Below are 13,731 nucleotides of genomic sequence, written 5' to 3'. Positions count from 1 at the left end.
GCTTTAACAACAGCTGAAGCTGGAACAAAGTTCTAATATGGAAAAAAGGGAAATGCTGCCCCTCGTGGAGAAGAAAAACTATTGACAGAGGCCATGGCCAGTGCTTTATCGGCACCCAAGGATGAACAAACAAAACCCGAACAAATTGGGCAATGGCGCTCTACGTCATATTTTCAATTCCCGAATAAATTTGTGAATGACAGTGAATGAGTTGAGCACTGATCTAAAACCTGAATGACAATGTGTTTGCACCACAAGCGTGCCGCTAATGCTCTGCGATCGAATGTGATTGGCCTGTAATGGGCAGCATCTTCACAGCCCCGCTTTGTTCAGTGGAAGGTCAGTGCTGTTGGACAGTCTGCGGCTGGATGGATACATGGCTTGAGGAGCCCGTGATAAGAAGGAAGGAGCGTCAGCGCAGAGCGCCGATGCGTATATGGAACTGTCGCGGGATGGAATTGAAGCTGATTTATGTGGGACAGGAGATGTGAGACAATCTCTTTTCGTCAATGGATGCTACAGCTGCGTGTTTGCTTTCAACATTTAGCTTGTAGTCGACGTGCACATTCCACCATGATGTCCCTGATCCACTGGTGAAGAGACGCTTTGATCCTCTCCTCTTTCATCTGGAACTGCTTTATGTAAAAAGAGGGTACAGAAAGTGCTTAAGAATGAACGTCTCTCTGTGTCTTTGTGTTGTCATGTTATTTGTTATTTAGTTTTTTTTTGTTCTTTTGACTTCAAGACGATTGTGATTGGATGTGGACGGCGCCGCGTGAGTGGCTGCCTTTCCAGCAGCTCCTGTGTTTTGCTTTTCTACTTTCATTTCTTTCATAACTTTGCTGCTGTGAAATGTAAATTTCTCCACTGCGAGACTAATAAAGGCAAATCCAATCCAATCCAATCCAATCCAATCCAATCCAATTCTGAAGCCCTAGACCTGCTGTAAGAGGTTATGCACACATGTGGAACCACACGGTTCAAGTCGTTCATTGTTATTTTTCTTGTTGCTGAGCAGCATTTCTACAGAAGCAGCATTAGTGTTCGTGTGGTCCTTTAAACATGCATCAAGGAATTCACCTTAAGCGATTCCATGCATTTTCATAGCCACCCGCGGCACACGTGTGAAATTATGGCAGCTGCGGCATGCTTGGATGCCTGTGATATTTGAATACTAAGCGTTTTTCAAATGGCATGACAGAGGCAATCAGCTCTTGAGAATGGATGGACATCCAAGTCGCTGGCCGTGTTCATTTAAGCCCCACGAGTAAGTCAAAGTGACGTGCCAACGCCACGGATGAACCAATCAATGGTGTTCTCCATTTTGTATGATTATTATTGCTATCATGGTGACATTAAAAAACAAACTATGCACACGTCCTAAATGATTGACTCATTGTTGCTATATGGACAAACTACCAAACACAAACACAGTCAGATATAGCTTTTTGGGGCAAATGTTACAACAGGTTGTTCAATATGTAGATTGACAATGTTAGGGATAGGCTTGGTGTGGTTGCTAAGCAACAATAAAACCTTAATTTTGAAACTGGGTATCTTAACCACGCTGAGTCTGATGTGATTTTTAAATCAGTCAATGAAGTGGTGCAATAATTCACACTGCGAGACTAATAAAAGTAATTCCAATCCGAATCCAATAAAATACCAGTTTGATCGGTTTCGTGACCATGCTTGGACCAAAAATATTCCCATCTCAAATAATCTGCCACTATTGAAAAGAACGGGCATGCTTTGAATTTGTTATACCGCCCCATTCCCACCATAAATAAATAAATAAATAAATAAATAAATACATTTGTTGTAGGGGGTTGATGAGGAAAACTAGGCTGCCATAACGATACTATAAAAACACATAGGAATGACACAAATAATTAAATGGAATTAAAAAGAATGAAACTGATTTTGTCACATTTTATCAATTGAATGTGGCTTCCTCTGGTGTGCCTACTTTGACCACATGAGACCAGTCAAAAGATATTCTGTTTATTGAGACAGGACGATAAATCCCACTTAAATTCGAGACAGGATAACACAATCATATTGGGAGTGGGGCAGGACTTGGAATAAATAGTAACGCCTAAAGTCATCTTTCAGCTTGTCAGTACTTCACTACATACAGCATATAAGCAAAGAATACAAGACTATAAATACCAACGCCAAGGTTGATTAGTTTTAAAGTCAAGTCACTGGACAGAAATCCAACACAATGGCTGTTTAAATACACAATATGTAATGACAGTGTCTGAAATAACATCTGCCCGGACGCCCAGGGCGTGCAACTTTTACGTTGGGCTTACAACTTACAAAACGTCTCCGACTGGGTGGCCGACAACTTTTTAGAAAAAAAAAAGAAATTTGATTTGGAAATTTCGGAATTTCGGTTCATTTGGCAATTTGCATACTCGACACGGCAGCCAATCGGAAGCCTGCTTCCTGCTTCCAGACTTTCCCGAGCGTTATAAGGCCGTGTGCATTTGCGTCATTTTCCAAAGTAGATGCACAGAACCTCAGCCCCAGAAGAAAGATTCAAAAGAAGCTAACAAAATTTATGATGCTACTAAACGTAAACGTACATTATCCCGTGACTGTAAAGTGTCCTTGAGAGTTTTGAAAGGTGCTTAGAAATTAAATGTAATATTATTACTATTAAAAGCATCGTGGAAAAAGGTGTTCACATGGCTTGTGGCAGACGACGCAACGCAAACATTGCATTGTGCAACATCTCGAACAGTGTATGGACAAACGACAACTGGAGCAAAATCATCAGCAATCAATATTTACGATAAATCAAGCAAGGGAGCATTCGTGGTAGGTACATCCTTAATAAAAAAAAGATCCTTTATACTTTGTAACGATGTTTTTTTTTTTGCGATTTGTCGTCTTATTGTGTTTCAAGTTGTGAAAAATGGGGCAGGCAACTTTATGGCCAGTTGCGAGACTGGTTGTGGCCCAATATTCCTTCACATTTAAGGCGGACCTGCGTAGAAGGCGCAGGGTCATCTTTTGAAAAGATATAAGGTTTTTGGATGAGCCTTATAGATCATAAAATACGGTTCTTGAACAGAAAAACCCTTCCATAAGTCATAATGTTGCATGCTCTCAGTTTTTGCATTACAATACTGTATAACATGTACAATGCACGTGGGGTGCACTTTTGTGGAGTTTGTTCATCAGTTGTTGTCCACTTGGTTATTTTTTTTTTAAGCGGATGTTACCATTCCCCGGCAAGGGATTTTATTGCATTATTTTCTCTTTGAAAATTGACATCATAATATCATAAAAACGTCAGATTTTCATGTTGAATTAAAAAAAAAGTTATCGCAATGAATATGTACTGTATCTGGCGGTTTTCTGATCAAAACCCTTCGAGAGGCCAGTGTATTCATAATCAAGGTGTGGCTTTACTCCTGGTGTTTAAACTTCTTATCACGATATCCGCACTGGCCGAACTTGACACCTGGCCCCAGATAATGAGAGCCAGAGCGTGGAACGTGATCGATGAGCACAGCGTGTTTTTCTGCCACGAGGCAGCTCTGCTCTGAAAACAAGCAACTTGCATTCCTTTCTTGATGAGATCCTTCACATTGAAGAACACATGTCAATAGGGTTTTCTGGGCTTTTTTCAGCCTTTTAAGCCTCAGATGGCACCAAAATCCCAAATTCAGAGTGTGTTTTATGGCGAGGCACTCACAACCGAGCAACCATTTTTCCAGTATTGGGTTCAAAGTTCCAGCATTCATTCATTCATTCCTTCATTCATTCATTCATTTTCCGATTCGCTTTATTTTCACGAGGACCGTAGGCTATCCCAGCTGTCTTCGGGCAATAGACGGGGGACACTCTGAACCACTTGCCAGCCAATCACAAATATGAACAACCACCGTACTCACACTCACGCCTATGGACAATGTGTCTTCAATCAGCCGGCCATGCATGTTTTTTAAATGTGGAAGAAAACCGGAGTTCGGTAGAAATCCCACGCACAAACATTCCAGCAATCTTCGAAAAATTCTAGTTAATCTTTGAAAGGTGCAAAACAGCAGACTTCCGGCAGACTTCTTGTGTCTCTTGGCATGTGATGTCTTGAGACTGTTTTGTGTCTGGTGTCCTGAGAATATTTTGTGTGTTTGCTCTATATAGACACACCTACCAAATTTACGTTGCCATTGAAAATGGGTGCAGAACAAAGAAACATTTGTTTGGCGGAATTTAGTCAAAAGTATCAGATTAAAAAAGTCGCTATGCCTCTTGAGAGTTTTTGGTGGCGACCAAATTTCATTTTGTGAAATGAATGCATGCATGCATATTAGCATATTTGACAATAAAGCTGATTTTGACTTTGACTTTTTTGAAACTGCTTGGAGGGTTCAATTATCTTTTTACGGTTTTATTTATATTTTCAAGCAAATTTGTCGCAACTGTGCCAATTGAGACAAAACATTTTTTAAATCGACCAATCATGTTTTTTTAGTCATAGCAACTTAAGGCATTTTTGTGGGTCTAATCATAACAGACACGCCTATCAACTTTCATGTTGCTAAAGGGAACTGCCTCTAACTAAACTAAATCAAATCGGGTATCATTGAAACAAAGTCTGAAGAATTTACCCTTACCAAGCATGAAATACTTCATCAACACAAAATGTTTTGTAAAGGGGAAAAAAGAAGCACCTGTCTTGGGGTCCAACAAGAAGTGGCCATCCTCGTTCCCAGACACAATGCTGTACACGACTGAGGCGTCTCCATTAAGCGCCGACACGCTGACCACCTGGGAGCCAATAGCCAGTGATTCGGGGACCTGGGCAGTGTATTCGACACTGGGGAAGATGGGCTGGTAGTCATTCAGAGACACTACGTCCACCGTGACTGCAGCAACCGAGTAGAGGGGGCGAGGTAGTCCAATGTCTGACGCCTTCACTTTTAGCTGAAAGTGCGTTGGCGTGTCAGGACCAAGCACTCGCTCCAGACGCAGCACGCCAGAAAACTCGTCCATAGAGAAATAACCATCATCGTCCGCAAGCAGGGTATATCGGACCTCTGAGTTTTGCCCTGCAGGAGACAGGTGCACACTGGATTTAATGCGAACTTCACAGCCGGATTCTCTGTGACAGCCGTCCATAGATGCAGGTCAAAGTGTGGTTTTTGGTCACGAGTTGGTTACCACTAAAATGAAATCTGGGAGCTAGGGAAATGAGGGATAGAACAAACATCTTTAGAAAGTTTTTTGGGAAGGGGAAAAGGTCCAGCCAGGAGACAGAAGAAGAGTCTACAACTTTTAAAGAAAAGACGGCTATAATGAATTGATAGTAAGACAAATCGTACTTAAAATAGAAATTGATCTCAAAGACTTTCCCACACACCAAGCCCACTCGGCATAATATGCAGTGATGGTCAGTCTGGTATTTCATGTAGTTTGTATCTTATTTTTAGGCACTTTTAAAGTTTACCGTAGTGACCAGAGAGTGTCGGGGCCAGGTATGATGTTCAGAGTGACACTATTCATGTTTATGATTATGTTTCAAAACTACTACGGTTTTCATACAGGTCATATAATATTAATGTTGTTGCATTTATCCGACACACCAAGGCTAGTCCATGAAAATATTGTCTGAGATCTCTAACATTAACCTGGTCCATGGGACAAAAAAGATTGGGGGCTGCAGTAGGGGATACCAATACATCATTCCCAAAATGGATACATACTGTATTTTGATATACCAGTGGTGGTACCTGTATCTGCGTCCTGGGCGAAGACTGCCGCGACGGGCGTGTTCCTCGTGGTGTTGTCATACACACTAACGTGGTAATGGCTGGATGAGAAGAGCGGAGCATTGTCATTCATGTCCGAGACTCTTAGAGAGATGTCCACATGGCAGGACCGACCGCCGCCATCAGTTGCGCGTGCCACCATCTTGTACTCTGACACGAACTCTCGGTCCAGCACGGCCAAGGTGAACAGTTCACCTGGAGGGGAAAAGATGTTTCGTGCTACATTAGTTAATAACTACAATGTTTACATTGTTAGATGTTAACAAAAACATGTTAATAATAGTTGGATGAGGCTGACCAAGCAGTAAGTCTCCTGAGTGGCAACTGGAATATTTTATATCAATTTGACCTGGTACAACTAGCTTGTTTGCCTTAAAAGGGTGAACGAGCATGTGTGATATTACCTACCAGTACTAAATAGCATGGTCAACTTTCTAGGACTAACAATGTTTAAATGTAGTGACGCCAGCAGTGAAGGCTCATCAATAGAGGTAGCTAAATTGGATGTCATATTAGACATGCATCAGTTAGATGCTTGCTTCTAAGATTTGTATCTGTATTCAACATAGAGCAGTCACTTTGAAATGTTTCGGGATTAGTATGTAGGGCCCAGCACCCATTGCAGGCAGGTTAAAGCAAATGGCTTTGTCAGTGAATGATCACTTATTGTTCAATTTGGCCTTTTATATTTACAAAATACTGTATCTTTGTCTGGTCTGTGTGAACGTACATACCAGTGACATGGTCCAGATGAAATTTGTCGGCATCAGGACCATGTAGGCTAAAGAAGATGAGTGCATTTGGGCCGTCATCCGCATCCAATGCTGACACCTTCAGCACAAAAGTGCTGGTTGGAGAATTCTCCATGAGGGCTTCTGAATACACCAGCTAAAAACACACACCACATTAAGAGTTACTAAATGCAATGCTGTACACTGTAATGCATCGGTGCCAAAGTCAAGGTCTGGGAGCCAGATCTGGCTCACCGCACATTTCACATGGCTCGTGAAAGCAAATCAGGCAGGTCAAGTTCCTTGATGCCTGCTATAGTCTGAATGAAAACTTCAAATGTCATACGTAATCAACACCAAAAAGTCATTATTCTTGACTTCTGATTTTAAAACTAGTTATCCTTGAATTTGTTGTGCACTGTGCATGTAAGGGCGTCCTGGTAGATGAGTGGTTCACAGTGCAGCAGTCATGAGTTCAAGACCCGCTCTGGCCTACCTGTGTAGAGTCTGCATGTCCCTAGGTGTGAGTGTGAGTGAATGGTTGTTTGTCTTTGTGTGCCTTGTGATTGGCTGTCCCCTGCCGAGTGCCCGAAGACGGCTGGGATAGGTTCCAGCACTCTTTGGAACCCCAACCTAAGAAAAACCAAACCTCGAACAAATTCGGGAATGGCACTCAACGTCACTCTTTTCAATTCGGGAACGGCAGCAAATGAGTTAAAATATGTTGACTTTAATACAGCAACTGTATTTGAGGTTGTAAATTAATAAATATGTTTCCTATTACTACACAATATGATTTTCCTTTTTCACAAAAGAAATAGACAATAAAAAAGGAAAACCAATATAACTTAAAATAAGCAAGTCAGTTTTGAAAAAAACTAACACAATTTTTGTAAAATGAGGGGGAAAAAATCTCAGCAAAATTAAAACCAAATATTGGGAAAACTCCCATATTGATACAGTACAACCTTGAGAGTGAGCAACACAAAAGATATATGAGGCGAAGTTGTGACCTGTTGGCATTGTGGTGTGTTATCATTTTCGTCCAGTACGTCCACGTGCACATTAATGGGAGACTGGAATTTTCCATCCGTGGCCGTGATGGTGAGCGCATAGGCGGCGTAGGCCTCACGGTCCAGCGGCTCTTTAGTTATCAAGCCCCACTCACCCTCGTCACGATGGATCACAGCAAACTGGCCAAGAGGGTCCCCATCTGTTAGATCAGGAAAAATGCTAGAATGTTCTCATTATGTTCTTTATTTCAGTTGCGCAATTGATAATCATGAAGCAGCACAATGATGAACTGGTTCACAGATCGGTCGTACAGTACATAAATCCAGGATTTGAATCCGGGCTAATTGATCACTTCAAGTGTGTATGTGCTTTTATATATAAGGAAAAGAAGACAACAAATAAATAAATAAATAAATAAATACATAAATAAAATGGCCAATGGATGCTACAGCTGCGTTTTTGCATTCAACATTTAGCTTGTAGTCGACGTGCACATTCCACGATGATGTCCCTGATCCACTGGTGAAAAGATGCTTTGATCCTCTCCTGTTTCATCTAGAACTGCTACATGTAACAAAGAGAGTACAGAAAGTGCTAAAGAATGAATGACTCTCTGTGTCTTTGTGTTGTCACGTTATTTTTATTTATTTTTTGTTCTTTTGACTTCAAGACGGCGCTGCGAGAGTGGCTGCCTTTCCAGCAGCTCATGTATTTTGTTTTCCTTCCTTTTCATTCCTTTCATCACTTTGCTGCTGTGAAATGTAAATTTCTCCACTGCAGACTAATAAAGGCAAATCCAATCCAATCCAAATCTAAAATGAATTCAAACCGGCAGAATTTTATAAGCTGCAGTAAATTTAAAACTAAATAAAAATGAACCAAGATCCACAACTATTATAATCTTGGTAGTTTTGAAAATTTAAAAAAGTAAAAATGAAGATGCACCTGTGATATAGCACGTCACCAGACGGTTCTCTAGTGACACATCTGCATCGGTGGTCGTCATGGAGACAATGACCATGCCAGGGTTGCTATTCTCTGCCACCTGGCCATAGTAGGCATCCTCAGAGAATGCCGGAGGGCTGTCGTTTTCATCAGTCACTGTCACTTCTACCAGAACGCTGGATGACAGCTTGGCATCCCCACCATGGTCGGTGGCCAGTACGTGGAAGCGGTGCAGCCTTGACGCCTCGCAGTCAGCCTCGCGAACAGTCACAATCCAGCCGGTATCACCGTCAATAGAGAACAAGTCAGTGATGTTGATATCATCGTCAGATAACGACTCCAGGCTGTAGGTCACCAGACCATTAGTAGCTGTGTCGGGGTCATTGGCAGTCACCTGAATGACGGTGGTCCCGGCGGGCATATTCTCTGCCAGGTAGGCCCTGTATGGGTTGGCATCAAACACCGGTTGGTTGTCATTGACGTCTTGTACTTGGATACTGACTGAGACCATCGAGGCCACGTCGGTGCCGTTGTGGTTGCCCTCGGCCAACACATCAATGTGGTACCACTTGGTCCTCTCGTGGTCCATGGTCTTCTCGAGTACCAACGTCCCACTTTCTTTGTCCAAACTGAACACTTTTTCTCTGTTGCTTTCCACCGTGTTGCCATCAACCAAGCTGTAAATGAGGGGCATGTTTGAGTCAGCTCTCACTGTGCCAATCTCAGTACCAACGGGTGTGTCCTCGGCAGTTGAAAAGGTGTATAGAGGCTCGGCAAATTTTGGCAGAGGAATTTCCGGAGGGAGCACTTTGACCCTCAGAGGGACGGTAGAGTTGTAGAATGGGAAGCTGCCATCGCGAGCCTTCACCTTGAAGGTGAAGATCCTATTCTCCATGCCCAGGAGGCTCTCCTTGACACTCACCACACCAGTGAATGGATTGATTTCAATTACGTCCTCTATGGCCCCTTCAGCTTCATCTACGGTGTAAGTGATATCAGCATTTTTGCCATCATCTGCGTCATACGCCATAATTTGAATGACAGGGGAGCCTTTGTTAACAGTTGACTTAATGGCAACATGGTACTCAGATGCTTTGAACAGTGGAACATTGTCGTTATCATCCGCCAGGATGATCTTGACTGTGCAAAAGGCTACTTTACCGCCACCGTCTTTTGCCATCACTTTGATGGCGATGACCCTCTGGTCTGAGTTTTCTCGATCTAGCGGTTGCGTGGTGACGATTTGCCCATTAGCGTTGATGGCAAACTTCTCGTCTGCCAATTTGTTAATGATGGTGTAATCCACGTTACCGTAAGGTCCATCATCAGGGTCAATTGCAGCCAGCTGGATCACGCGAGTTCCTGCCCCTGCATTTTCCGTAACTTCGGCCTCATAGGTGCTTTGTCGGAAGTACGGGCTGTGCCTGTTGCTGTTGATCATGTCAATGTTGACCGGTGCACTTTTCTGGAACACGCCATCTGACACTGCCACTGTCAGGTTGTAATATGAATCCAGGTTCCTTTTGCAAATGTTGGAGAAGGAGATGATCCCAGAAGTCTCATTGATGTTAAAGTACCGGTCTTCATTGCCTGAGAGGATTTTGTACTTGAGGTGATTAGCATCTGTGATGTCTGGATCGGATGCCTGAATCTTGATGACAATGTGGCCACATTTTGCAGACTCATCCAGTGAGGCTTGAAAATGAGGGCTGACAAAGTCCGGGGCATTGTCATTCACATCGGTGACATTCACCAAGACAACAGTCTCACCGCTGAGGGCGAAGTTTCCATTGTCAACCACTTCAATTTTCAACTGGAAGCGATTCACACTTTCATGGTCCAGCACTTGCTTTAAGAAAATCAATCCACTCTGGTGGTTTATGTCGAAGAAATCAGTTTCGTTGCCTTCTGTTCTCACCATGTGAAATGTCAGATCTTTATTCCTGCCAGAATCCAAGTCAAAGGCAGAGAGCTGCAGAACTGAAGAGCCAATGGGAAGCTCCTCCGCGATGCTGGTGGTGTATTTTTGCTGGGAGAAAAAGGGGGCATTATCATTCACGTCTTCAACCTCCACTTCAACAGTTGCATCTGAAAAGGCTCCGCTCACAGAATCTGTGGCTCGCACGGTTAGCACGTGCAAGTTCTGGCTCTCGTAGTCCAGCGGGTTGGTGACTGTCAACGCACCCGTCTTGAAGTCGATATGAAAGTGCTTGGAGGCATTTTCCTCCTCTAGGTTGTAAATTAAGCGATAGCCTTCAGGATTCCTGGCCTGCACATGCAAGATGGTAGTGAAAGGGGGAACCGATTCGGGGACTTTTATAGGGTATAATAATGTCTGAAAAACTGGGTTAGTCCGGTTCTTGACTTGAATACTGAGCTGTGCCTCGGTGATGTGACTGGGAATGCCTCCATCCATTGCCAGGATTGTCAAGACATAGTTGCTCACGGTGCCAAAATCAAGAGGCCTCTGGATGGAAACATCACCTATGATTGGATCGATTCTGAAGAGGTCATAATCATCCTCCATAGAGTACACAATCGATCCGTTCTCACCCAGATCTCTGTCTCTCGCGGTGACCTGGTACAGAACATCTCCTGGTTCTGTGTCTTCAGACATCATCATCGAGACAGGCAAGTTGAGGAACTGAGGTGTGTTGTCATTGACATCATCGATGAAGACTTTTACCAGAGCTGTGGCCGTCCTTCGTGGTGTCCTTGTGTCTTGTAATAGCACCACTACATTGTAGGAGTCTGTGTCCTCACGGTCAAATGGCACACCTGTGGTCTCCATGACACCAGAAGTCCGGGAGATAGAAAATCTTCCCATGGGGTTCAAAAGTGAATAGGAGATAGGCTCGTTTAGATAACACCCTCTTGGTTTGAGTACACCTAACAGTTTCACACTGTTCAGGTTCTCTGTAACGCTCATCGAATATGTTCTTTGCTCAAAGCTGAGACCACTCTCTGTGACGTTGGTGATATTCACCCTCACCATGACAGAATTTTCGTGAAGGCCATCTGAGGCGCTGACTACGAGCTGGTAAAATGGCTTGAACTTCAACACGTTGCTCACAATAATGACTCCAGTGGCAGAATGAATAGAAAAGGTACCATCAAGATTTCCTTCAGCAATGCTGTATGAGACTGCTGAGTCTGCGTCGTGAGCCATCACTCTTGTCACCTCTGCACCTAGGACCGGCGGGAAGATGATAGATGACTCATAGGTAGTGTTTGTGAACTGTGGCGGGCAGTCGTTCACATCCAAGACGTGCACAGTGACCATGGCAGGCTGGGTTGTGTACAGTGAAGGTTTCCCCGAATCCCTTGCCTGCACTTTGAAGTGGTACTCAGACTTGATTTCAAAGTCTAACGGTGCCGCTAGCGTAATTGCACCTGTGCTAGAGTCGATTATGAACACTTTTGCAGCTTCTTCTTCTACGATCACATAGACGAGCAGCGCATTTGCACCTCCGTCCATATCTGAAGCCTGGACAACCAACGGCATGTTATCTTCAGTCATCACCAGACTATTGGTGTGTGCCGCTTCATTTATTTGCCCAACATACTCACGTTTGACAAAAAATGGGGCATTATCATTCTCATCCATCACATAGATGATAACTACTATAGTGGACAAAGCTCCAGAACCAGTAGATGCAGAAACATTAAGCGTGTAGGAGGAATACATCTCAAAGTCCAGAAACCTTCGGACTGTGATTATTCCAGTGTATTGGTCAATGTGAAATGTTCCGTTGGGGTTGCCACTTTCAATGTCGTAATTTACCGCAGTTGGGCTGAAGGCTGATATGGTGACCACCGGTGTCCCTAAGCTACTCCGTTCACTGATCTCCGCAAGATATTCATTATCATGGAAGACGGGTAGGGTGTGGTCAGAGATGCTGACATGGATGTGGACAGAGCAAATGTCGCTATGCTGCGGGAAGCCCTGATCCATGGCTTTTACTGTGAGGTGGAAAGGTTCCTGGTGCAGAATGTCCAAAGGTTTGGACACAGTGATGGAGCCCGAGACTTGATCAATGGAGAAAATGTTATTGATGTTTCCTGTCAACAGAATGGGAAAAAAATGTCAAAATTGGATTTGAAACGTGTTGTTCTGTTTGAAAGGGTGGATGGTCGCTCAACATTTCCAAGTTTCCAAAGTTGTTTTAAAGGCAAATCAGAGGTGAGATGTGGGCGATTAGAATCGATATATCGTAAAGCTGGGACTGGATTGACTATCGTTTTGCCTCTGACCCTTTATTTTGTAAACTATCTTTTTCCTCTCCCGCGAGGGGCAATCTCTATTACATGGATTCTCAAACTATGATGAGGTCAAAGTGACCGCATGTGTTTTATGCTTTGCAAGTGGAAGAGACAAAAAACATTACTGTGGTACAGCAACGAAATCATAAATGGAGGGAACGGGCACTTTTTTTCAACAACCTGAAAGAACATAGCAATTATATATGCTGTTACTGTATTTGGGTCACGTCTACTTGAGGAAGCTTTACTTTTTCATTCACCTACCATCTGAAATCTCAATGATACATCTCTCATCTCATTTCATTTTCCGTACCGCTTATTCCTCATTAGGGTCGCGGGGGTTGCTGGAGCCTATCTCAGCTGTCTTCGGGCACGAGGCGGGGGACACCCTCAATTGGTTGCCAGCCAATCGCAGGGCACACGAAGACATACAACAGTCACTCTCACACTCACACCTAGGGACAATTTGGAGTGGTCAATCTGCCTGCCATGCATGTTTTTGGAGTGTGGGAGGAAACCGGAGGACCCGGAGAAAACCCACGCGGGTCCGGGGAGAACATGCAAACTCCACACAGGGAGGCCGGACCGGGACGTGAACCGGCGACCTCTGCACTGTGAAGCCGGTGTGCTAACCACTAGACTACCGGGCCGCTCTCAATGATACATGACATTCTTAAATTAAGTTTGTATTGGTTTCAAGGGATACATTGAAACCTAAGCACATTGTCAGTACTCACCCACCAATACTACATTTACTGCCATTTCACAAATATCAAATCCATTATATGTGTCAACAACCAGGAGAACCCCTTCCTTGGTGATCTGACTACCTCAAAATTGGGCCTAAAATTCCAGGGCGTTCTCTAACTTGGCATCCTAACATTCGAGTGATGCCCTAAAAATTTGAACTTAGAAAGTGCAAAGTCAAAATTATTCATAGAACAAGCAGCGTAGGCAGAAAAATAGGCCCTAAATCGATGAATCATCAT

General features: G+C 43.6%; 1 protein-coding gene across 1 annotated transcript in view; it reads right to left on the bottom strand.

Moving 5' to 3' along the window:
* Positions 1-13,731, bottom strand: part of fat2 (FAT atypical cadherin 2) — an 89,437-nt gene that overhangs the window by 37,980 nt on the left and 37,726 nt on the right. Inside the window, exons 11-15 of the mRNA XM_088989431.1 lie at positions 8,480-12,541; positions 7,534-7,733; positions 6,524-6,677; positions 5,751-5,984; positions 4,692-5,069 (exon numbers count right to left, since the gene is read on the bottom strand). Coding sequence (XP_088845557.1) covers positions 4,692-5,069; positions 5,751-5,984; positions 6,524-6,677; positions 7,534-7,733; positions 8,480-12,541 — 5,028 coding nt within the window. The remainder of the gene's footprint in view (positions 1-4,691; positions 5,070-5,750; positions 5,985-6,523; positions 6,678-7,533; positions 7,734-8,479; positions 12,542-13,731) is intronic.

Source organism: Hippocampus bargibanti, linkage group LG02 (genome assembly GCF_051943395.1).
Source record: "Hippocampus bargibanti isolate YZ-2025 linkage group LG02, ASM5194339v1, whole genome shotgun sequence".
In the NCBI taxonomy this organism is placed as follows: Eukaryota; Metazoa; Chordata; class Actinopteri; order Syngnathiformes; family Syngnathidae; genus Hippocampus; species Hippocampus bargibanti.
The sequence above is the reverse complement of the archived record's forward strand: the minus strand, read 5'-3'. Positions and strand labels throughout refer to the sequence as shown.